This window comes from Sylvia atricapilla, chromosome 19 (assembly GCF_009819655.1).
Source record: "Sylvia atricapilla isolate bSylAtr1 chromosome 19, bSylAtr1.pri, whole genome shotgun sequence".
In the NCBI taxonomy this organism is placed as follows: Eukaryota; Metazoa; Chordata; class Aves; order Passeriformes; family Sylviidae; genus Sylvia; species Sylvia atricapilla.
Window position 1 is genome coordinate 2,699,574 of NC_089158.1, and position 22,758 is coordinate 2,722,331.

At 50.6% G+C, this 22,758-nt stretch overlaps 1 protein-coding gene across 1 annotated transcript; it reads right to left on the reverse strand.

Annotated features, from left to right (window-relative positions):
* Positions 1-7,140: 7,140 nt before the first annotated feature.
* ATP6V1G1 (ATPase H+ transporting V1 subunit G1) lies at positions 7,141-10,773 on the reverse strand. The gene is made up of 3 exons (XM_066332474.1): positions 10,616-10,773; positions 8,704-8,804; positions 7,141-7,877 (listed from the first exon to the last, which is right to left on the reverse strand). Exons 1-3 carry the CDS (start codon positions 10,695-10,697, stop codon positions 7,704-7,706), a joined length of 357 nt encoding a protein of 118 aa, XP_066188571.1. The 5' UTR covers positions 10,698-10,773; the 3' UTR covers positions 7,141-7,703.
* Between the last annotated feature and the right edge of the window lie 11,985 nt (positions 10,774-22,758).

Genomic DNA, 22,758 nt, shown 5'->3' on the forward strand with positions numbered 1-22,758 from the left:
TTCTGACTCCTTTTTTTCTGTTTTTATTTTTCCTGATGGTTGTGGCTGTATTTATCCCCTTGCACAAAGCCAGGCCAGTCCCTGGTTGAAGAATATCAGAAAGGAAACGGAGGCAAGAGAAACAACATGAGAAATTCTTCTGATCACAGAGGGAAAAAAAAAAAAAAAAACAACCCAGAAGGGCTGAAAACTCCCCCTCAAAGGATGAGAGCAGTGAGTGTGTGCACACGGGATGGGCACAGCACCTGCTCTTCACCTGCTCAGCTGAGGACAGGTTCCCCTGGCCACGAGGGTCATGGGCACCACGAGTCACAGGGCACATCCCAGCGCCAAAGGGTGCATTCAGACTGAATTGTCTCACTCCTTTTTCCTTCTTTTGCCATCCAACAGAAAGGAGTGTAAAATCAAGACAGAAAAGCCCAGAGAAGACAGAAGCAAAGAGTGAAAAAATAGAGGAAAATTATGGAAAAAAACCTAATTAAAAACTGAAGAAAAACCTGATTAAAACAAATAACCTTGTTGCTGCTGCTGGCACCTCCATTTGGAGATGAATCAAGGCTCTCTGGCTCAGATGATGAGAATTTGGGCTCTGGAGGACAGTGCCCAGTGAAGGTGCCATCCCCAGGGAGGGAAAGAGCCTTCCCCAGTCGCTGGGAGCTCCTCAGCCAAAGCAGCTTTGCTTTCACCTCTTAGTGCAGCACAGTTTGGCTTTGCTGCCTTTTCCTGCAGAACTGCCCATGGGGGGATTTGGATCCTCCCAAATCTCCCTCGGATCCCTCCTGAGCCACCTCGAGGAGCAGCCCCTCTTCTCCTGTTCTCTACATTTCCTCTTATTCTTTGTGCAACGCCAACATCCCTCTGGCGAACTGAACTTCCTCCTTCCCTGGACCCCTCCAAGGCCTCACTAAAGAGCAGAGAAACACCGGGCATGTCCCTCTGCCTCATCCCCAGAGCCCCCAGCACAGCCTTACCTGCTGCAGCCACTCCTGCTGCTGGGAATGCAGCTCAGCCTCCTGCTGCCTGTCCTGTGTGTGCCACTGTCCCCCTGTGCCCTGCACAGGTGCCACTGCCCAGCAGGAATGTCCCAGTGTGGGCTGGAGGAGGTCCCCCTGTGCCCCCAGGAGCAGGGATCACCCAGGCCTGTGCCTCCCTCTGCTCACCCCGAGCTGCGAGCACCGACTTGCAAAATCTCCCTGGTGCATGTGACTCTCCCCCCGGGCTGGCTTCAGAAATGTGGTTTTAACCCTCTGTGGTTGCTCAGAAGTGTTCCCACGGTGAAGGCACAGCCATGGAGGGAGGTTCTCCTCCTCACCTTCAGCAGGGTGGGAGCCAGAGCTGGAGCTGGAGCCTGAGGAATGTGAAGAGCTGAAGAGTGGCACAGAGAGCAGGCTCTCTCCTTCCTCCTCCTCCTCTTGGATGAGCCAGGCAGGATTCAGGAATTGCAAATCCCACAGCTGCACCACATCAGCTCCTGGGAGTGTTTCAGCCAAAGCCAAACCCCCAAAACGGGGCTGGAGGCTTCAGAAGAGGAGAACTCAGATCTCAAGGCTGACAAGAGGTCACTATTTATCAAAATGCCGTGGAAAGCACACAGGAACAGGGATGACAGGCAGGGCAGGAGCTGTGGCCTCCCCAGAGCAGGAGGCTGTGCTGATGTGGAGCAGGTTTCCCCTGCAGCAGCCCCAGAAGAAAAGCAGGAGGCTCAGGCACAGTCAGATGGATCCTCCAGAGCGGCTGCACATGCTGGAGTTGTTCGCCTGACAGTGCTGAGACACGTGGAAACAAAACTCCTTACCCTGGGAATGGTGGTGTCACAGCTCTCCAAAAGCTACAGGATCCTTGGAGGGTTGAAACAAAGCAAATCCAGCGGTGAACGGTTGGGGAAAAAGGGAAAAATCAGCTCTTGCAGTGTCTGTGTGCACTTCCTGGAGCAAAGGCTGCTCCTCTCCTGGAGGGAAGGGTTCCGCAGCCCTGCCTGCTCCACAGCTCTCAGTTCATCCCATCACGTGGCTCCACAGGCAACAGGAACCGCTCCAAAGCCACTCACCCTCATGGGATCCTGTTACACCGGGAGCTGGCAGCGCCATCAAGGTACTGGGAAGAAGCCCATAAATCTGTCACCAGCTCAAGGCCCAGCTCCAATCCCCACCCAGCCAGGGCCATGGGAAGCTTTGGGTTCTTTTGCAAACGCTCCTCATCGAAAGTTTTGGCTTTGTTTGCTCCTCACCCACACAGAGATGCTGAGAGGGAACACGAGGAGCCAAGAGCACTGCCAGTTCTCCAAGAGGAAAACGCCCCAGGCCAATCCCTGGGGGACAATGAACTCAAAAGCAGCTGTGGGTAAGGAGCTGCAGCACATCCCCTGTGCCCCTCTTGTTCGGCAGGACACCAAAGCTCTTGGCAGCAGCACCTCCAGCAGAAAACTGCTGCTCGTTTTGTTGGGATCACCAGAGGCTGGAACATCATGATGGATTGGGTTGGAAGGGACTTTAAACCCCATCTGATCCCCCCCTTCCACCAGACCAGGCTGCTCCAAGCCCTGTCCAGCCTTTAGCACAACGTCTGCTGCCTCTGGGGCAGTTCCCCTCACCCCAAATTCCCAAATTCCCGCAGTGCTGTGCAGCTGCTTACGGATTGCTCCGAGTTGATATATTTGATTTCACCTTCCTCAGTTACTCTTCCCTGCAGGGAGGCTCAGGCTATTGGTTTCAGATCATTTCTCCCACTTATCAAGATCATTTGGAGTTGTGATTCAGTGCTCTGTACTGTTTGTATCTCTTCCCAGCTTGGTGCCCCTGGACTTACATTGTACTCCCTGTTCCACCTGCTGCATTAATGAATATATTACAGGGAAATGAAGAAATGTGCTTTTTCAGGGGAGAAGTTGGAGGACTGTCCTAGGCTGACAGTGCCCAGCCATCCCTCCGAGCCTCAGGAATAACCTCACCCTTCATCATCTCCCTCATGTCATCTCTGAGGTCACTCTTCATCACCTATTTGAAGTCTCACTGCTTTAAATAATCTCACACACACACATTTAGGCTGGTTTTGCCTATTCTGACTGTGTTCTCTCTGTATTTACTCCATGCTTTGATAAACTGAGCCCCTTTGCAGTGTTTGGAATCCACACCCCTGTGATTCCAGCTTTTTTGGCCACAGTCTGCATGTGGTTGCAGTTTCTCTCCACGTCAGCCTTGTTTGGACTGGGCACGCTGCAGCCAACACTCATTTTCTTTTGATGAAACTGCATTTTCAGGGGAGAACTGTGCCATCTTTTTTCCTCTTTTTTTCCCCTGGTGAGCCTTAATTAGGAGAACAAAGTTGTTGAAAGCCTTGTCTTGCCCTTCTCCTCCCTTCCTGCACACAAAGTCCTTTCACTCTGTGTAGTTGGATTTTTTTTGTCAGCAAAGCTGACAGATTGACAGTCATTAAATATATAAATTTATTTCACACTACCCATAAATTACAAGTTTCAAATGAAGAATGACATTTGCTTAAGGCACGAAGTGTGGTTCTTATCTTTTTTTTTCTACTTCTGCCTTTTTCCTATGAAGACTTAAAGTATTATTCTTTTTACTATGGTAATGCAAAACCCTCTTTTCTTCAATCTCAAATTAAAAGAGGGAAAGCTTGCTATGTGCCTGGGATAATGATTCAGCTATTGATCCAGAAGATGTTTTATTAGATTATTTTGAGGCAGACGAATGTAATTTAATACCAATTTATTTTCTATTCCTATGCCAGTCCAGGATACAATCTTTTCTGCATGAAATTAGCACTTTCTCCTTTCAACCTCAAAGAAACATTACACTGTGCTCCTTCTTTGGATTAGTTTGGGAGAACTTTTTCAGCAGAACATTGATCTAGAGGGTTCTCAATAGTATTTACTGTAAAGGCTTTAAAGCCAACACCTCAGCTGGGATCAGCAGGTTCTTGGCTTGTCTCTCCCGTTATGCATTAATGCAAGAACTAGTGAAGAGAGGTAAAGGGGAAAGAGATTCCAGATGAGGAAAACAGAGGCAAAGATGGGAAACAGAGCAAGTTTAATGCGGGCAGAGGGAAGGGACAGGAGCTGCGTTATTTTTACACCTGTCACCTCCAGGGGACACTGCAGGGTGTTCCTGCCCCACACCAGCAGGACAGCACCTGGGACACCCCATCCTGCTGCTCACACCTCCCATGACCTGCCCCACAGGCCAGGAACTGCTGGATTTCCTGTAGTTACCAAATTGTGCCTGCTCCGGGGTCGGCTGGGCTGCAGAGGGGAGAAAACAGCAGGAGCCCAAAGCTGGGGATGGCAGGAAAGGGATAGAGGGATGCCAGCAGCTCACTGGGCTGTGTCTGGCATTCAAAAACCTCCAGATTCAATAAGATCATGGGGAACTGTGCAGTGACTCCACAAAAGCAGAAAACAAGAGGAATTTAAGGTTGCCAAATGTGGACTTGCCTCCTGGAAAACCCTGAATTCCCTGATGTTGCCAGCCAGCACAGCCAGCCTGGCAGATCAAGGCAGAGGGGAAGGACCTCCAGCAGCAGGAGAATGTAGGAACCTGTCCCTGCTTCTGAAACTGCCCAAATCCAGCTGCCAGGGGAGCTCCTGCTAGAGCACTGCCGGCCAGAACTGCTGCTCTCCTAAAGAGAGCTCCCTGGAGCCCAGATCTGGGGTTAGAGGTGATTTCCTTCCTTTACTTCACAGGATCACAAGATCACAGAATATCCTGAGCTGGAAGGAACCCACAGGATCCAGCCCAGCCCCTGTCCCTGCCCAGACCTGAGCATCCTCCTGGGCATCCTCCTGGGGAGCCTGGGCAGTGCCAGCACCCTCTGGGGGAAGAACCTTTCCCTGCTCTGCAGCCTGAGCCTGCCCTGGCCCAGCTCCAGCCCTTCCCTGGCTCCTGTCCCTGGCCCAGAGCAGAGCTGGAGCTGCCCCTCGGGAGGAGCTGCAGCCCCCGGGGAGCTCTGCCCTCAGTCTGCTCCAGCTGAACCATCCCAGTGCCTCAGCTGCTCCTCATGGGCCCTCCAGACCCTTCCCCAGCCCCGTGTCCCTCCTCTGGACACTCTCACACTGCAGTGCCCAAAGCACCCCCAGGAGCAGGAGCCAGGGAGTATTTCCAGGGACAGAAGCCCAAACCAAGGGAATCTCACAGTGGTGTGTGTGCTCAAAGCAGCTTCTGCTCTTTCTGTGGTACTTGAGCAGCTGTGGCTCAGTCCTGAGGGATTGTCACGGACTCCCAGAGTGGTTTGGACTAGAAGGAACCTCTAAAGATCACCCAGTGCCACCCCCTGCCCTTTGCAGGGACAACTCCCACCATCCCAGGCTGCTCCAAGCCCCAGTGTCCAGCCTGGCCTTAAACACTTCCAGGGATCCAGGGATAGCTACAGCTGCTCTGGACAGAGGAGCAGCAGGAAGAATTCAGATACAGATGTCTTCGAACAGCTGTTGTGGGCTTCGCTCCTACTCCTCAAACTTGCTGCAAAATGCCCCAAAATCAGATTTGAGGGGCAAGAAGCAGCGTGTCCCACTCCTTACCTGTGTCAGGACTGTTCCCTGCAGAGCATTCCCCTGGCACAGCCTGACTTAGGCACACAGGGCTCCCTTTCCCAGAGCATCACAGGGCAAGATGAAAGAACCTGAACTGGAAATGAAATCTCTGCACTGCACAGTGACAGACTTCCTGGAGAGCAGGAATTGGAAATGCTTCCTTCAGTGTAAAGCTGGAGTCATACTCAACAGTTAAGGTTCAGGGAAATACTACAGAAAATTATTATTCTTGCAAGACATTAACACTTCTGCATGCTCTAAAGGGAGTTTCTTCACAGCACATTTGCCAAGGAGAAATAATCATGGAGGATTTTTCCCCTTTTTCTGCTGCTTCTGCTCTAAAGAAGGATAAAAGTCCTCATTAACCACAGGAAACTTATGAACCAATATGAAAAAGTGGAGCACACACTTCATTTTTTCTGGACAGAGTTTCAGTCTGTCACTGATAAGAGAGGGAATGAAATTGCTAATTACAGCCTGGAGCAAGGAGGGCTTTGAGGAGCGTCCTGCTGGAGCCTGAGCACCTGCTCTCAACAGGGAGAAATGTCTCATCTCCAAAGGACAGAGTGGAATTAGCACGGCTGCAACCTTTTACGAGGCCATAACACCTCTCCACATTACAGCACACGGATTAAAACTGCTTTGATCCTGTTCTGCTTGTACCCACCTGGCTTCTCCCCCTGCCTGGCACATTTGACTTTGCAAGAAGCTTTTGTTTCAATTTTACAAGCCGTTTAATAGCTTGAATTCCTGAAGAGATCTTTCCAGGAGTACAGTGCAGCACCATGAAATATGACAAGAGCAGCCCCAGGAGCTGTCTGCTCCTGCCTGCAGGCTCCATGTCCACATCCATCCTGCTTTTTTCCCTCCCTAGTACAATTCCAGAGGTCCAAGAGGCTTTGCAATGCCTCACTGAGGAGCTGTGGAAATCAAGATGTTCTGTCTGAGGAACAGATGAGGTTCCTTGCAAAGATCCCAAACTGCACAACTCCTGGGCCAGATCAGAGACATGCTCAGGTCCCTTTCCCACAAAAAAAACCTGGATTTTGAACTCAACAAAAAAGCAAAGCTGCATTTAACATTCTGCTGGTATGAGGAAGAAACCACTGAAACATGAAACCCCCTGATGTATTTGTGTGTGGTTTTGATTAAAGAGTAGCAAGTGATGCAGACAACCCCAGAACTCTTCTTTCCCACTGTTCCCAGGCACAGGATGCTGCAGGATTCAGGATGACCTTGGCATAACCACGCAGTGACCAACACTGGACCCAAGGAAGGGTAATTACTGTGCAGCACCTGGCTATCAAACTATTCCAATGAACTGGCACCATTTTATTTCCCCTAATGGTCACAAGAACATTTGTTCCTGAAGGCTTTCAGAATGATCTGGCAGGTAAAGCATCAGACTGGAGCCAAGAGGAGGAGCTCTGTAATGGGTTTTAACTTACCTGCTGTGACCTTCAGATGTTGGCTCTCTTAAACTTTCTTTCATCAACACTTGATGGTCACTCTGCAGAGTCCAGACTCTCAAGGTGCCCAGTGAGACCTGCCAGCAGTCCCAGAACAAGTCAGCAGGAAGAACCAGACTGAGCAGAGGCTTTGGAGTGAAGTGTTTTTACTTTCAGGTGTCATAGTGCCAGACTTGTACCTCAAGCTAACAGCAGAATATACAGAAGATTCAATACAGAGGAATTCAAGCACCTGAAAATGATCAGCCAGGACTTGCACAGCCAGAGAATTCTTCAGACAGCGTTTAAACCCTGTGCAGAGGTTTAACAGCACAGAGAAATGCAGTTTGGTCAACAAGAATACAGGTACACAGGTTTAACAATTACTGCCACAGGCCAGCAGCTCTCTCCCTTTCCTATTTCACAGAGGGAAGCCTCTCACTGAATACTATCACCATGGAAAGGGAGCATTCCTGTGCCAGCTGCAACATCTACTGAATAACTTAGCACAGATGTGAGACATGGCCACTTCATGTTTGGATAAGCTCTGAATCCGTGTCAAAGGAGAAACTAGGAGAACTCCAAGAGCTGACTGAAATAATTTAACACACATACAGGGAGGACAGGTAAGGTATGGCTAAGAGCTGTACATTCCACCTGAAGCTCAGACTTGACCCCCAGCACTGCCAGGACACTGGTGCCTCCTCCCAGCACTACCCATTGATGCGGTAATTCACATGGATCTCGGGTTTGATGTCACACACCAGTGACAGCAGCTGGGACATCACCACCTCCCGGTTCTTCTGGAAGTTCTGCTGGATCACGCTCATCTTTTCCTGAGTCTCCTTCTCAACTTCAGTGGTGCAGCTGCCATGGGAGCCAAGGGCCTATGAACAGCAAAGGAAACAGGAATCACCATGCCAAGCTCTGTATTTTGTTATTTTGGATCATCTTAGACATTCATCATTGGTGAACGGAGATCAGTGTTAATGTTCATATTAAAAAAAGTACTGCTGCATTTTTTGCTCAGATTTCACCCTGAACTTGCCCAAGTATTTCATCCTCAGTCCCTACCTTTTACCCTCTTTTATAGAATTATCAAATGGTTTGGGTGGGAAGGGACCTTTAAAGATCATCTTTTCCCAATTCCTTGCCATTTATTCATTATCCACCAGTTCAGAGCAGGAGTTTCTAAGGAGTGCCCCAAAAAAAGGTCCTGCTGTACAGACAACTGGAACCCCTGGGCACAACTGTATCAGGGAGTGCAAGAAAAGTAACACCCACTTGAAGCACAATTCCCATCACCCCACTCCTTGGAGAATCTTCATAAAAATCCCAGCCTTCCCTTCTGGTGACCAGGGACACAGCAAGTGATCCCTGCCATGTCAGCAACATGCAAACAAGCCTGTGACAGGAGCAGTGAGCTCAGTCACTTCTGGACACTGCTCTACACACAGCAGCTTTAGGGAGGCTGTCAGCCCTCAGGGCACCCAGGAGCTGATGAAGCTCTGTCCCTGCCAGTTGAGATGTAACACACCACATCCTGAGCCACTTCCACGGGTTCTGGGACACGTGGCTGTGCCTCACAGGAAGGCACTTGGGGAAGTGCTGCTGCTGCAACTCATTCCACACCCCGAGGGTGCTGCCAGGGCAAGGAAGCCCCAGGACAAGGCAAAAGGGCTGGAAATAAGTTGAGTGATGGAGAAAACTCACCGCTGCCTCCTTGGCCTTGAACTCCTTCTCCCGCTGCAGGCGGTACTGCTCGATCTCTGCCTGCGCCTCCTCCTTGGCCTGCTTCAGCCTCCGGTTCTTCCCTGTTCCCAAAGGGCAAACCAAGGCAAAGAGAGGAGAGAAAGCACTGAGAGCTGCTTTTCCTGCTGCACAGCCATTTGCTCCTCCTGCAGGAGGCACCAGCCAAGCCCCTGCCCGAGTCTGCTGATCTCAGGAGGATCCAGAAAACCGTAGCCAAGGTCACCACGCCATGAGCTCCCACCACTGAGCACTGGAGAGCATGTGGAGGCATCCAGGCCTGGCTTTACTCACAGAATGAGTCCCAGACTGGTTTGGGTTGAAGGAACATTACAGATCATCCCATTCCACCCCCTGCCATGGCAGGGACACCTCCCACTGTCCCAGGTCACTCCAATCCCCAATGTCCAGCCTGGCCTTGGGCACTGCCAGGGATCCAGGGGCAGCCACAGCTGCTCTGGGCACCCTGTGCCAGGGCCTGCCCACCCTGCCAGGGAACAATTCCTGCCCAATCTCCCATCCAGCCCTGCCCTCTAGAACTTTCCATATAAAAATTCCCTCTTGCTCCTTTTCAAAAGTGTCTTTAAGGCCGTCGAAGAGACTCTGAGCTCTCCCTGGAGCCTTCTCCTCTCCAGGGGAACACTCCCAGCTCTCCCAGCCTTTCCTCCCAGCAGAGCTGCTCCATCCCTCTGATCCCCCTGGGGCCTCCTCTGGATCTCTCCAGCAGCTCCAGGTCCTTGCTGTGCTGGCCCAGGGCTGGGGCAGCTCTGCAGCTGGGCTCTGAGCTGGGCACAGGGGCAGAATCTCCCTCTCCCACTGTCCAGGCTGGGCTCAGCCCAGGACGTGTTTGGCCCTAAAGGCTGTGAATGCACTGCAGGCTCGTGTCCAGCCCCTCATCCAGCAGAACCCCCAAGTTCCCCCCTGCAGGGCTTCTCCCAATGAGTTCTCCACGTCTGTACCCATGTTTAGGATGCTCCAGCCCATGTGACTGTGTGGCCTCTGTGAGATCCCAAAAAAGCCCAATAGAAAGAGCATTAAATCTTAGTTTTGCCAGACCAGCTGTGAAACCAAGAGCAGACCTGGCCACCGCCTCTACTTCCCTGATGGACTTCCCACCACGTTCTCCAAGATCTTCTCCAAGATTATCATCACTGGAGTGAATTACAAAAATCTGCCTCTTGCAACATTGTCAGGGCCTTGAACTGCAAACCAGGGCAGGTGTATACATACAGATATGCATATGTATTTGTCTGAAGCAGAAAAGATTTGCAAACTTGAGGGTCTCTGCAACAAGAATTTCTCTTGCACAATAGGAGAAGTTAACTTGGATCCGTTAAAAATACTTCTATAATTACCGATACACAAGCACACTGCCTAAAAGCAGCTGAAGGTAGGACGGAGAGAGAGCAGCACAGCCATGCCCCAAGCGAAGGCGAGGTTATGATGATCGCGTCCTGCACAGAGCCAAGGGTCCCCGAGCTCCTGACCCTGCGCTGGGCAGAAGGGTCCCGGGGCGGCTCCGACCCCTACACCGCAGTGAGCCTTGGTGGGGACCCTCCAGCGCTGCTCTCCCCGAGCACCCCCGGGGCAGGGCAGGGCTGGGCAGGGCTGGGCAGGGCAGGGCGGGGCAGGGCAGGGCAGGGCAGGGCAGGGCAGGGCAGGGCAGGGCAGGGCTGGGCAGGGCAGGGCAGGGCTGGGCAGGGCAGGGCAGGGCAGAGCAGGGCAGGGCAGATCCCCGCTGCCCACCGCCCTCAGCACCGGGCCGCAAGGCCTGAGGCGGCCGCGCCGGGCCAGGCCAAGCCGGGCCGGGCCGGGCTCCCCCGCCCCCACACTCCCCGCGGCGGGGCCTGGCGGAGCCGGGCCGTGCCGTACTCACTCTTGCGGGCCTCGGCCACCTTCTCCGCGGCGCGTTTCTCGGCCTGCAGCAGCTGCTGGATGCCCTGCGACTGGCTCGCCATGGCGGCCGCTCCGTCCGGCCGGGCCGCGGCAGCGTCACTGCGTCACGGGGACACGCCCACACCGCGCCGGACACGCCCCCTGCCACGCCCCTCACATGGAGAACTGTTAGCGCGAGGCCTAAGCCACGCCCATGTCCCCGCCCTCCCAGCCTGGCCCCGCCTACTTTTGCATCCAATGCATTAGCTCCGCCCCTGTTCATCTTGGTCACGCCCCCATAGGCCAGGCCCCGCCCCTTGGTTTCTGAGGGGCGCCCCTGACCGAGGCCGGTTTGAGCTCTCCGCCCCCCGTTCCTGCCACAAAACCCACTTAAACCCCTGCAGAAAGGTGCTGATAGGTTTTTTTTTGTTTGTTTCTTTCGTGGTTTCTAATCGCTGGAACTGCTGCAGCCCCGGGATGAGCAGTGACAAAGGCGCCAGGGATGCTTTGGTCCCTCCTGGGCTGTGGCATCTCCTCACTGCTGGCGTGGCGAGTGTCACAGCACAGAGCCACCGGTGCTCAGGGGACTTTACACTCCTCCTGGACAACCTTTGCCAGGAGCTCCCAGCAGAGCCGAGTGTCCCCCGACCACCCCCACATTTCACCCCATCACATCCCAGGGGCCACTGAAGGCCCTGAACGCAGCTCCCCCAGCACTTTCGGAGCATAAATTACAATTATTGTCAAATAATATCGCTCTGATGGAGCCTCAGAGCCAGGACAGTGACTCATCGCTGCCGGGAGAGGCGGGGGGGCGGCCGGTCCGCCTCCTCCATCCCCCGTGATGGAAGGGACAGGAGACAATGAATCAAATGCATATTTATAGTGCTGAATAGGAATTGTGAGTGTTTTCAGGGTGACCTTCAGCTGGGCCCAGTGATTCAGTGAATGGGTTTAGCGTGTGCATCCATTCAGGGGGATGTTTGCTCCAGTAGAAGATAAAAGGCAAGATGGGGAGAAGGGTCAGACCATGGTTCTGGGGTTCGGAGGAAGGCTCAGGTGTTGGGATGCAGCACTGGGAGCAAAAGGATGAGCTGTGACATCCCAGCCGGGCTGTGCTGGCAGAAGGAAACCCCCAGAAATCTTGTCCTGCCTCATCTGTCACAGGTGGGGCAGCTGCAGCCGAGGGGACATGCTCAGGTGCTGTGCTGGATGTCAAGGAGTGCAGGAAATCCGGATGGTTTGTGCTGGAAGGGGCCTCATTTACTCCTGACCCACCCTGACATGCTGTCTCTTTTCCAAAATATGTCACGGCCAAAAACCCTGGTAGGGTCGGCTGGGTAGCTCCAGGCTCCTTTACAGCAGTAACAACCCTGAAATGAGTTCATCTCGTCTGACCCCAGGCCTCAGGAGCCCTGCTCTCACCTCACACCAAAGCCACAAAATCATTAAACCTTCCCTCTGACTCCCACGATGCCCCTCAGCCCCATCCCCATTCAGAAACCCACCATGCTCATTAGCTGTTCCCGTGTTTTCAGCAATGCTCCCTGTTAATTAGACCACTTGAGCTGAACCCAGAGGTGACCCCAGCGCAGGATGCTCTGCAGGGGACACCAGGGATCAAACAGGGTTTGGAGCAATGGGGTCCAAAGGGGTCTGGCTGTGCCCTGAAGTCAGAGGCAGCGCTGGGGTGTTGTTTTTCTCCTGGGTGATGGTGATTTTCAGACTCACAGCTTCTGTCTGTAAGGTGATAATGAGAACACTGCCCTTTTCTGCCCCCTGAAATACTTTGGCACCGATCAGACTAAATTTTCAGATAAAAATTCCTCTGAATTTCAGCTCTAGGTTGCTTTAAAAAAACCAAAACATGATGAGTTTTTAGCTATTTCATTTTGACAGGTAACAAATGAGACAATAACATATTCATATTTAAAACAATCTTTTCCATGGTTGTGTTGCTTTCTAGTTTACGACTGCCCAAAAGCTAATTGAAACCTCGTGGTGTGTGTCACATGAAACATATGTGAATCCAAAACCTGTTGGAACAACTTCCCCATTCACTTAATGTTTGAAAGAATCACTTCTTGCTGGTTGCAAAAACAAAACCAAACCAAAACACATCACTTCAAATCCTCAGTCTTGCACAGGTATAAATAAAAGCTGCTGGAACCACTTGAATTTTACTTGAAATAGGTTGATAATTAATTAGCATCAGCAGTACTTCTGAGCTTGGCTTTTATTCCCTCAGATCCAGGGAATGTGAGCTTGTCACTCACTATTAGAGGAGGCAGCTCTTGCTGACACTGACACTGGCATCCCTTTATTTGTCCAGCACTGGGCAAAAGACATCTGAGAATGATAAACTTCACCAGTCCTAAATTTCATGCACCTCACATTCAACAGAGACTGAAGGGAGGATATTTATAGGAGGCTGAGGCTGGTCCTGCTCTCTAGGATGGGAAAACAAATTATTAAAATAAACAAATAAAAGGAGGTTTTTTTTTTTCCTTTTAGCTGTTTCCACAGATCACAATAATGAAATTTAAATTAAATGCATCTCTCAATTAATTTTCATTCCTTTTCCAAAAGCTTTTTTTATTTTTCTGCAAGCACTTAATACTGATTTTCATTTTGGAGCTGCATCTCTCCTTGCTCTGCTTTTGTTCTACGCTGGGTCACAACTCCAAGTGTGTGTCACACATGTTTCTGAAATACCAGCAGATATTTCTAGAATAAAGGGAAAAACATACAGCTTGTTTTTGCTTTTCTTTTAGTCTCCAAGCCCAGGCAACACGTGCCATGTCTCATGATCTCCTGCTGCCATTAAAGATTCCCAGACATATTTGGGAAGAATGAGATTTTAAACTGTCTGGGCTCTTTCCAGAGCAGGTAATTACATTTTTCCTCTCTAAATTCCCTTGCACTTTCAATTGGATATGTTATTATTCTCCATTCCCCAAGTTAAACTGTTATGCTGTGCAATTGTCTGTTCTTTCAAAGAGGTTTTGTGTTCGCCCCTGGGAACTGAGCTGATCTCTCTCTTCTGAGCTTTAATTCATTCACAGAAATGCACTGAGGTGATGCAGCTGTTGAATGTTGATAAAAAAAAAATCATTACTTGATTATTAAAAGATGGTCAATGAATGATTATTAACTCGCAGTCATATTTTGGATGGATTTTTCAATTTATGAAGAGACTATTATAAATCAAAGTACAGCATTAGCAGTAGAATTTGCACGGATAAATGAATTAAACCCTGAAATGCACAAGTTGGTGCCACTCGTGTGTACCTGACCTGTGCCAAGAATTTGGCCCCAATATCCCAAAATGAGGAAGAAAGCTCCATTTATCATCTGCAGTCGCTCTGTGATCAAGGACGATTTAAAGCCCGGAGTAACCCGATTGCGCTGATGGAATTACACCAGAATGGACACATTGATATTGTAAGAATTGATTTTTTTTAAAAGCAGTTTAAGAAGCCATATTTCTGTGTCAGCCCCTGTTATCCTCCTTCAGGATAAGGGAGCTGCTTTGGGGTGATGCTTGGCTGTGTCAGTGGCTCACATCACCCACCAGGCTCAGTTCCATATAAATCAGATCTTTTCGAAGAGCCAACGTGGAAGCTCTGTTTATGTATTCTTCTGTTTGGATGGAGAGTCAGCAGAGGTTATTAATTCCTTGTTCACCAAAGGAAATCTCCATTCCTGCTTCCTTGACATCTCCTGGAGTCCATCTTTAACCAGAGGTCAGGTGTCCTTTGCAAAGGAAAGACTGGAAGATAAATAGACATGAGACTGAGTGTTCCCCATGGGGTATTCCTGTGTCCTATCCATGGCATTCCTCCAGCAGGGAGGGCCCTCATGGCCTCACCACAGACCATCTGGACCAGGATTTTTGCATGTGACAGCAAAGCAAAGCAGCTCCTGGAGAAAACAGACTAATAAATAGCATCTCCTTGAATGGGCAGCACCAGAGCTTTGGCTGCTGAAGGCAACTTCCAGTTCTTCAAAAGAACATTACTCTCACTCCACAGGGAAGAAACACAGAAAATCTCGGTTTTTTCCCCACCATCACAGTCCTTTTGGCTTCTCAGTTCCTCTTTCTGTGCCCCAAACCACTGAGTAATGTCACTGTGCACCGTGGCACAGGCACACTGACTTGCAGTGATGGATGAGACAATCCCTGTGTACGGAGATTGTTTGGTGCTCGGAGCTCTTGGAGTAAATGACACAGCACAGCACAAGCTTCATTATCAATATTGCCTGGAAATATCAAAAACGTCGGAGCCCGCAGTTTAATTTGGATGCTTATCATAAGCTCGGGAGAAATGGAAATGTGTGACAATAACAAAACGCTGCAGCAGTGATGCCAAGCAGCCTCGAGCAGCTGATGAATTTCCAGGCCACGAGGGATGGAGCTGCGGGTGCTGGGGGATCCTTCTCCAACACTTGCTCTAACAAAAGTGACGCCAGGAAGTGACAATGTCTGGAGCTCCGGCAAAGATCCCTGTGGCCTCTGGGGCCTGAGGAGATGTAGAACAAGAGCTGCTGATGTGCAGCTTCCTCGTGGGACTGCTCACATCACTCAGCTGCAGGGCTCCTGCCTGCTAAATGAAGCAGATTTTTCTCCATAAGGGCAGTGGAGCGATAGACTCTTCGCTGCACAAGTTCAACCAAATGCTCAAAATTACCTCAGGAAGGTGAACTTCCCTCACTCCCAGCTCAGAAAGTTTGGAGCCTGAAGCCAGACAACAAATAGCTCCTCCAGGAAGGTTTTTCTGAGGTACATAAGCACCTAGGCATGCAGATAGCTACCTAGTGGAACTAATTTGTTTACAACATTCACGGAAAAATCTTAATAACCAATCTCTATATTTAGCCTCAGTGCCTTTGAAAATCCAAGCTCTACATCCCTGTGCTCACTGTCCCCATCCACTCCTGTGCGACTACGGGAAAAATCCAAAAATAAACCTACAGCCAGCACGACCTTCCCATGGTCTTGATTTCGTCAAAACCAACCCAGAGGCTGCTGCCCTGCTTTGGCCACCTGCAGTTTGGACTCTTAATTACCCAGCTCATTGCAAAATCAAGGTTTACCTGAATTACCCCCCTGGTTCTCCCACTGCTCTCCCCTCCCCAGATCAAACCCCTGCTCCATCCTGCTTGATTTCCATTGCGATTTGCCAGACAGCTCTCAGCTGCAGGGAGAAATAAAATCAATCTATTTTTCCACTCCCTCATCCAGCAGCTTCATGCTCCGCCCGGCATCGAGCCTCCTGCTGGCACCATGAGCTCCCCAGCAATTGGCCACCACCAAAGCCCAGGGCCATTTGGTCACTGAGTTTCAGAGCTGCTGGAGCAGGAGCTGCAATGATCTTCCTGACTGTGCCACGGGCTCAGGAGCAGAGTTTGGGCTCTGTGTAATGGGATTGCACTTCAGTGGTTTCGGGATATTAATAGCGGGATTAACCTGAAACAGCCACAGTAAAAAATTGATTATCAAGAACAATAAATCATCTCACACATGCAGGTAGCCTGGGGGTTTTTTGCATTGCAAAGCCATGAGTTTCTCTACAGGACTATAACAACCCCTAGCACGGAGCAATACCCAGGAAAAAGCCAACCAAAATATGATTAAACTATTTTGGGAATGCAGAAAGCAAAGGAGGAGAAGGTTGCTGGATTTTACAGCTCTAAGATACAGACACAAGTAATTTGAGTTCTTTATCTGCCCCTCCCCACCTCCACCTGCTGACCAGTTCTTTCCACAAAACTTTGGGAATGACTTTGCAGGGCCTGGAGCCAGGACAGAGATGTGGCTGCTCCAGGCATGAAGGACATGGGAAGGAGTGTGGCTACTTCAGCAGCCAGCAGTGGAGTGATGCCTGCTCCCCCTGCACCCCAGAGCCCTGGGCTCCTGGGCTTTGCTCCTGCAGTTTTCCATACACAACCCTTGGAACACAGAAGGGCTACTGCTAAAGGCTCAGCCTGGTCCAGCTGCCTCCCCCCACAGGAACAGGGATCCCCCAGAGCTGCGATGTTTGAAGGACACTGAAGCACCAAATATCCAACTCCACCCCACAAAACCCACAGCTGGAACGTGAACTGTCCTTTCCTTGGAGTCACAAGTGAATAACTCCTGCACGTGGACCGAGTCATCTGCTCCTGACTCCTGATCCAGACAGGAACGTTGAGTGAGCCCTGGGAAGGGCCCTGCTCACCCCCAGGGAGGTGAATTACTCCTTGCATTGGGGCAGTCATGGACCATCAGCTGTGACATTGCCATGCCAAATGCACAACCCCGGAGCTGGAGAGGAGCATGGCTGAGAGGGAAAAAAGCTGTGCCTCTCAGCCTCTGAAGCAGGCTATTTATAACATCAAGGAACATTTCAGGGGATAATTTTAAAATATTCTACAGGCACAGAAGCGGAAAAAGAGACATTTAGTTTGGGATTGGAGTCCTCTGCTACACCCAGTCCCCATCCGCACCAGCAGGACTTGGAGCACACCAGTGCCAGGGCTCTTTTCACTTCCAGGTGTCTCCTGAGTACTCTCAAGTGCAGTTCAGCTTGTCAGGAAAATTAATCCACAAGCGCCAGAGGTTTATGTCCAAAAAGGAGACAGAGGAGTCCTTTGGCTTTATTCCAATAAAGGGAAAGGCCATGGGGCATTTCCCCTGGGGTCTCCAATTTTGGAGGACTCAGCCTCCTTTTTATCCAAATTTTCTGGCCCCATATCCCTCTCTCTTTCCCCATTGTCTGAGGTACTTGAGAGGTACAGACTTCCCAGAGTGCCCAATACCTAAAATTACCCTTTAATATATAACCCCCCCTTTTAATTTTTAATTCTTGTGGAATTTAAGGGCTTCCCCCATTGTTTCTTTCATCTTTCACTATCATTTATCAGCAAACCTACAGTTTGTTTGTAAAGGCAAATATCTTCCATTCATCAATCAGTGGAATCCTTCCCATTGTTTCTTTTATCTCTCAGTGCTGATTTTATCTACTGGTGCTTGTTTGTAAAGACAAGTCTGTCATTTCTCTCAAGCTGTAGGAAGGTGCTCAGGTATTTCTACAGCCCAGAAGGTCCCTGTCCCTTCCATCAACTCTGATCTGCACTGGGAATCTGCAGATCACAGACCCTCCCCAGTGACAAAGAACCAAATCCAAGTCAAGGAGATCACTGAGACACCCAGGGACTGGCCAGTTGGAATTATGGAATCTGCTGACCTGGAATAGTATTGGCATCAGAGACAAAACACCCACAGGGCCTGGAGATTTATCAGGAACTGCAGCAAAGCTCCCCTGAACCCCCAGAGGAGCCTTTTCTAGAGCCATGCCTGTGCCAGGAGGAATCCAGAGAGGGATTGGCAGAGTGGGTGTCTCAAAGCCTGGCACACATTGCCGTGGGGATGGAGTCAGGGCTTGGGAAGGCTGGGATGCGGGTGGGAGAACTCACAGCTCTTCCAGCAGTGATCCCAGAGGAGTGAGACACTCCCCCTGCTGCCCTTCCCATTCCTGCAGTGCACAGAACACGGAGCTGATCCACACATCCCCCAGCCCTGAGCCCCCACTCTGGGGAGCAGCAGCCTTTGGGAAACAGGGGACGAGCTGCTGCTTTCCCTGGTGCCTCATCCTGGGCTGTAAATCAGCTCCACGCTGCCCTGCAGAGCCCCAGGCAAGGCCAAAGTGAGCCCCGAGTGCTACAAGAGCCTTGAATTCCCTCCCAGGGGAAGAGCCCATCAATATCCCATCCTGTCTCCCTGTATCCAGCTCACTCTGTCCATGCCTCACCTCTTGCAGGAGCCCAAGGCAGCCCCTTTGGAACACTCTCAAGCCCACCTGGCACCAGCAGCACAGCTCCTGCCTCCCTGCCTCAGTTGTTCTGCCCACCACAAAATAAAATAGAGTGAATTTGCAATAAAAAGGAAAAAAAACCCAAACATGTGGAGTCTGTCTTTGACATCTCATTGTACTCCTGAATTGGACTCTGGCAGTGTCCAAACTCCAGCTCCATTCCAACCAGCCTGGTGATGGGAATGGGACCAGTTTTGCTTGTTCCTACCACAGACACTTTGTCCATCACTTCAGAAAACCTGGTTTTACTGTTGGCATACAGAAAAACACATTTATGACGGGTAAAATCCCCTCTCCAATTCTTATCCTGGTTTATTGGTACAGGAGGCCTAAATCTTGGGATTTTGCTCAGGAGGAATTCAGCTTGTTTATCTCCAATGCTCCAGCAGATACGATCCAAAGCAGTAGGTGTGCACTTACCTGCCACATCCACACCTGGAATTTTCTTTCCCAGTAGCCAGCTCCAGCTCCCTGTGCTCCTCACGTCAATGTGCTGAGATTAACCCCCAGTTTTGTTTGTTTTTTGTGTGATTTCCACCATTTCAATGAAGAGGTTTGTCACCAAACCCAAACATTTTGTATCTACAGACTGTCTACACACACAGAACATCCCTTTCCTCCTCTCCCTGCCATTTAGAGAGCACGTGGAATTTGGGGCTGACACTCAGGATGGATTGCACTGAGCTGAGAGACACCAGACACACATTTCTTTGCAAAAAAAGCCCAAACTCCCCTGTTCTAATCCCTTTGCCATGACTGATGGTTGATATTTCAACAAGCACATCGTGTTTCTGAAGCAGTTTATCCACTTTTAAATTAAAAACTTACATTTATAGAGCGGGACAGGTGTGCTGTACAGCAGCAGGAAGTTACAGTCCCCACTTTGGGTTGCAGGTGGCTTTTTGCAGCAACCAGCACATAATCACTGCTAAACTGGAATAAGCACCATCGATTGCTGTCTCTAATAGAGGATATGATTTTAAAGAGCTCACAACGCCAGCCTGTTCAAGCTTATTGTATTTATTGACCGAGACTGTGAGGACCGTAATCACGTGTGAAACACCATGGTATTCATCAGCTGTCGGCTAGTCAAAAGGAGCACCCCCAAACTGCCCAAATGGCATCAAACAAGAGCAAAACGCTGCTGGGAGAGGGTTCATCAGCAGCCCGTGAGCACAGAGGGCAGTGGTGGGGGCTGCAGGCAGCAGAGCCGCCTCCTGAGCTCTCCTGGGCAGGGAGCAGAGCAGCAGGAGCCAAGCCCCACACGTCCCACAGAACGTCTGACCACCAGGAACAAGAGGAGAGGCAGCCCCCGGCCTCAGGGGCCTGCGCAGCAAAGCAGCCAGCAAGGTTGGGCAGGCTCTCATCTAAATCAGAGGTCAGGAGTTTCCTCTCCAAAAGTGAACCTGGCTGCTGGCAAACCTCATTCTCACGGCCTTTTAAACTTGCCTCTTCTCACGCGGTGCCTGCTGCTGCCCAGGCTCCAGGACTGGAATGTGACAGCACAGCTCAGCTGTGATCGCTCCTCACACTTTTTTAGCCATATCACCTCTGTACATGACCCCTCAGCCTGGGCACAGCATCACAGCCCCTCAGGGCACGAGATTCCTGCTACAGCTCTGTTGGGACAGCAAAAAGGAGCTGTTGATCCAGGGAGGAAAGGGCAGCATCCTCACCAAGGAAAGCACAGCACCTGTGGAGGAGAGGAGCTCGAGGTTGACCAGGAATCGCTTCCACACATCCAGAAATCTCATTTCCAGACTGGTCCCAAGGAAACCAGTCAGGAACCCAAGGCACAAAGCCACATGTGACACAGCACAACCTGAGCCAAGGGCTAAGCTGAAATTCATCTCCTGAGCCCTGCAGTGAGAGCCAGGGGTGAGACCCCGGGTGGGGCTGCCCAGGGCAGCCAGAGCCAGGTGGAACACAGGGATGGAGCTCCTTTAAGGGCTGATTCTGCTTAAGAACTCCTAAATTACCCCGGCAAAAGGGTAGGATTGCAGATGAAGTGTCTTCCCTGGCTTTGGTACTGCATTCCTTGCAGTCTGCAGTGTCAGGGGCTGCTGCCATCTCTCCTTTCACCAGATCATCTCTGTTCTTTTCGTCTCTGTTTTCCACAACTTCACTCAAACTTTCCCACCACAGCCTCATTGCAGATGCTTTTCCCAAGGAACACCTACATGATTTAATGCCTTTCTGGTGCCTAATCAAGCATTCTGCTTAAAGCAGTCCTAAATTAGTCGTGCGTGTTCCTTGTCAGATCATTAGCCACGTTGGCTTTCATGCTGTTTTCCACTTAAATCTGGGCTTTAAGTGTTTTCTCCCTCCAAGTTGTTCTAAAGCATCGTGTGCTATTTATCAAATAAAAGGTCTCAGTGGCTGTTCTGGTGCCACAAGCCCCTAGTGCTGGGGATTTTTGCAGTGTCCTGGTGTGACACTGAGGCTTGAGCTCCTGTCTGCTGTGTGTTGCTGTTTGTAACAACAACAAGCACTCAGCCTGTTAACATTTGGGGTTTTCCGTCTGTGCCTTCAGGAGAAAGAGGTGACCAGGCTTGGGGAAAGGGGATCTTTGGTGTAGCAGGTTGATAGTTAAATGTGCAACACTACAGACAGTCCTTGTTTTGGAGGATGTGTCCCTATGCCCCAGATCAAGGAAATTATTTAGTTCTTAGAAAGCCAAAGGAAGTTCGGTGGTGTTTGCAAAAGAAAAGTCCTTTACAATTTGCTGCAGGCTGCACAGTCACCCACATGAGAACAAGACACGCTTTTTCCAGCATTTCTTGTTAAAATCCCTGCCAAGTCCCCTGCCTAAAGGGTAATTTAGAATTTCCAAGGTTAATACTGCTAGCAGCCTCCTGGCCTATGGCTCTGCATTTTTAGACATATCCCAAATGCACATAATTTACCACTTAAACGCTCTGGTTTGTACCAGGGGGAGAAAAGCTTCCAAGACCAAACACTAGGCAGTGTCTCCTAATGAACTCTGCTAAAATGCTGTGGAACAGAGCTCATCCTGCAGGGAGAGCAGCTCCAGGAACTGCAGGAACAGCCCGTGTGGTGCAAAGCTGCAGCCTCACAGCACTGACCACTCACAGAGACGAATTAATTTAAACAGGAATTGCTTGTGCTAAAAGTCAGCAAATGTCCTGTCACCAGAAACTTGTTTGAAACTAAAAATCTCAGTTTTCTTGGGAAGGAAAGGCTCGTCCTGAGCCAGCAAGGCTGTGGGCAGTGCAAGGAGACAGGAGGGGTGGGGAGCTGAGGTGGCACTGGGGTCTCAACCTTTCGCTGTCCCCAGTAGCCCAGAAGGAGCTGCAGGTGGGGCCACCCAGCCTGAGGTTCCTCTGCAGCTCTGAGAGGCTCTTTGTGCTACGGGAGCAAAGGGAAAAGGGAAAAGGGGAAAAAGGGAAAAGTGGGAAAAGGGAAAAGGGGGAAAAAAGGGAAAAAGAACCATTTTCCATCAAGCAATGGAGCAGGGGCCACCCAGCTGCATCTTCCCCATAGAAATCCTGCAAGGGAATACAAGAAGGAACTTGGATGAGGAAAACTTGAAACCCTGGGGGTGTGAATTGGTGGCAGGAGAAAGGGGGCTGAAGAGTGTCAGAGGGTGCTCCTGGCAGAGCTCAGGGAAGAGAATTTGGCTGCACCAGCCTTGGGTTGTGTGGATTGGAAGAGCTGGAGGTTTGTAGGGAGCAATAATAGAGAGTAATAACTTTCCAAAGCAGTGGGGAAACGCTGGGATCTGGGACAAGCACACTGCTGGGAGAGCAGGAACGAGAGGTTAACACACCCCTGTGGGCTGGGCTGTGAGCACAGGTCCCAAGGGCTGCTGGAGCCCCAAAACAGCAGCCTGGTTGCCTTCCCAGCTTGTTCTGCTTGTGTCCAATGAGGAAGGGGGTGACAGGAGCTGTCTGTCTCTCCTGCCTGGCAGCTGGCAGCTCTCCTCCTCCTTTATCATCCTGCCCAGCTCATTGCCAAGGCTTTATGCAAAGGAGAAAAGCCTCATTAAGTGATGCTGAAAGCACTCCCCTCTTGGTGTTCGATGTGACACCCATCTAAGTGAGCAAAGTGTTCTGGCTGGGCTCATGCTTTGTGCAGGTACAGAATGACTCGGGAAGGTGCAGATGGGAAGAAATCCGGCCTGGGGAAGAAGGGGAACTGACTGAGCTTGCAAAGTGTGTCAGTCTCAAAGTTGGGAAACAAGCCCAGACATCCTCATTGTAAGTCTGATATTCAGCTGCACATGCCAAATGCCTTCTGACTTCCCTGACAAAGCTCCAGGGAGCAA

What these genes read in the sequence shown, in the direction of transcription:
- ATP6V1G1 (XM_066332474.1), bottom strand. Translation starts at nt 10,697, where the DNA reads ATGGCGAGCCAGTCGCAGGGCATCCAGCAGCTGCTGCAGGCCGAGAAA. An exon ending in GGTGGCCGAGGCCCGCAAGA is followed by an intron (nt 8,805 to 10,615) that starts GTGAGTACGGCA and finishes CTTTGGGAACAG; the next exon opens with GGAAGAACCGGAGGCTGAAG. An exon ending in TCAAGGCCAAGGAGGCAGCG is followed by an intron (nt 7,878 to 8,703) that starts GTGAGTTTTCTC and finishes TGCTGTTCATAG; the next exon opens with GCCCTTGGCTCCCATGGCAG.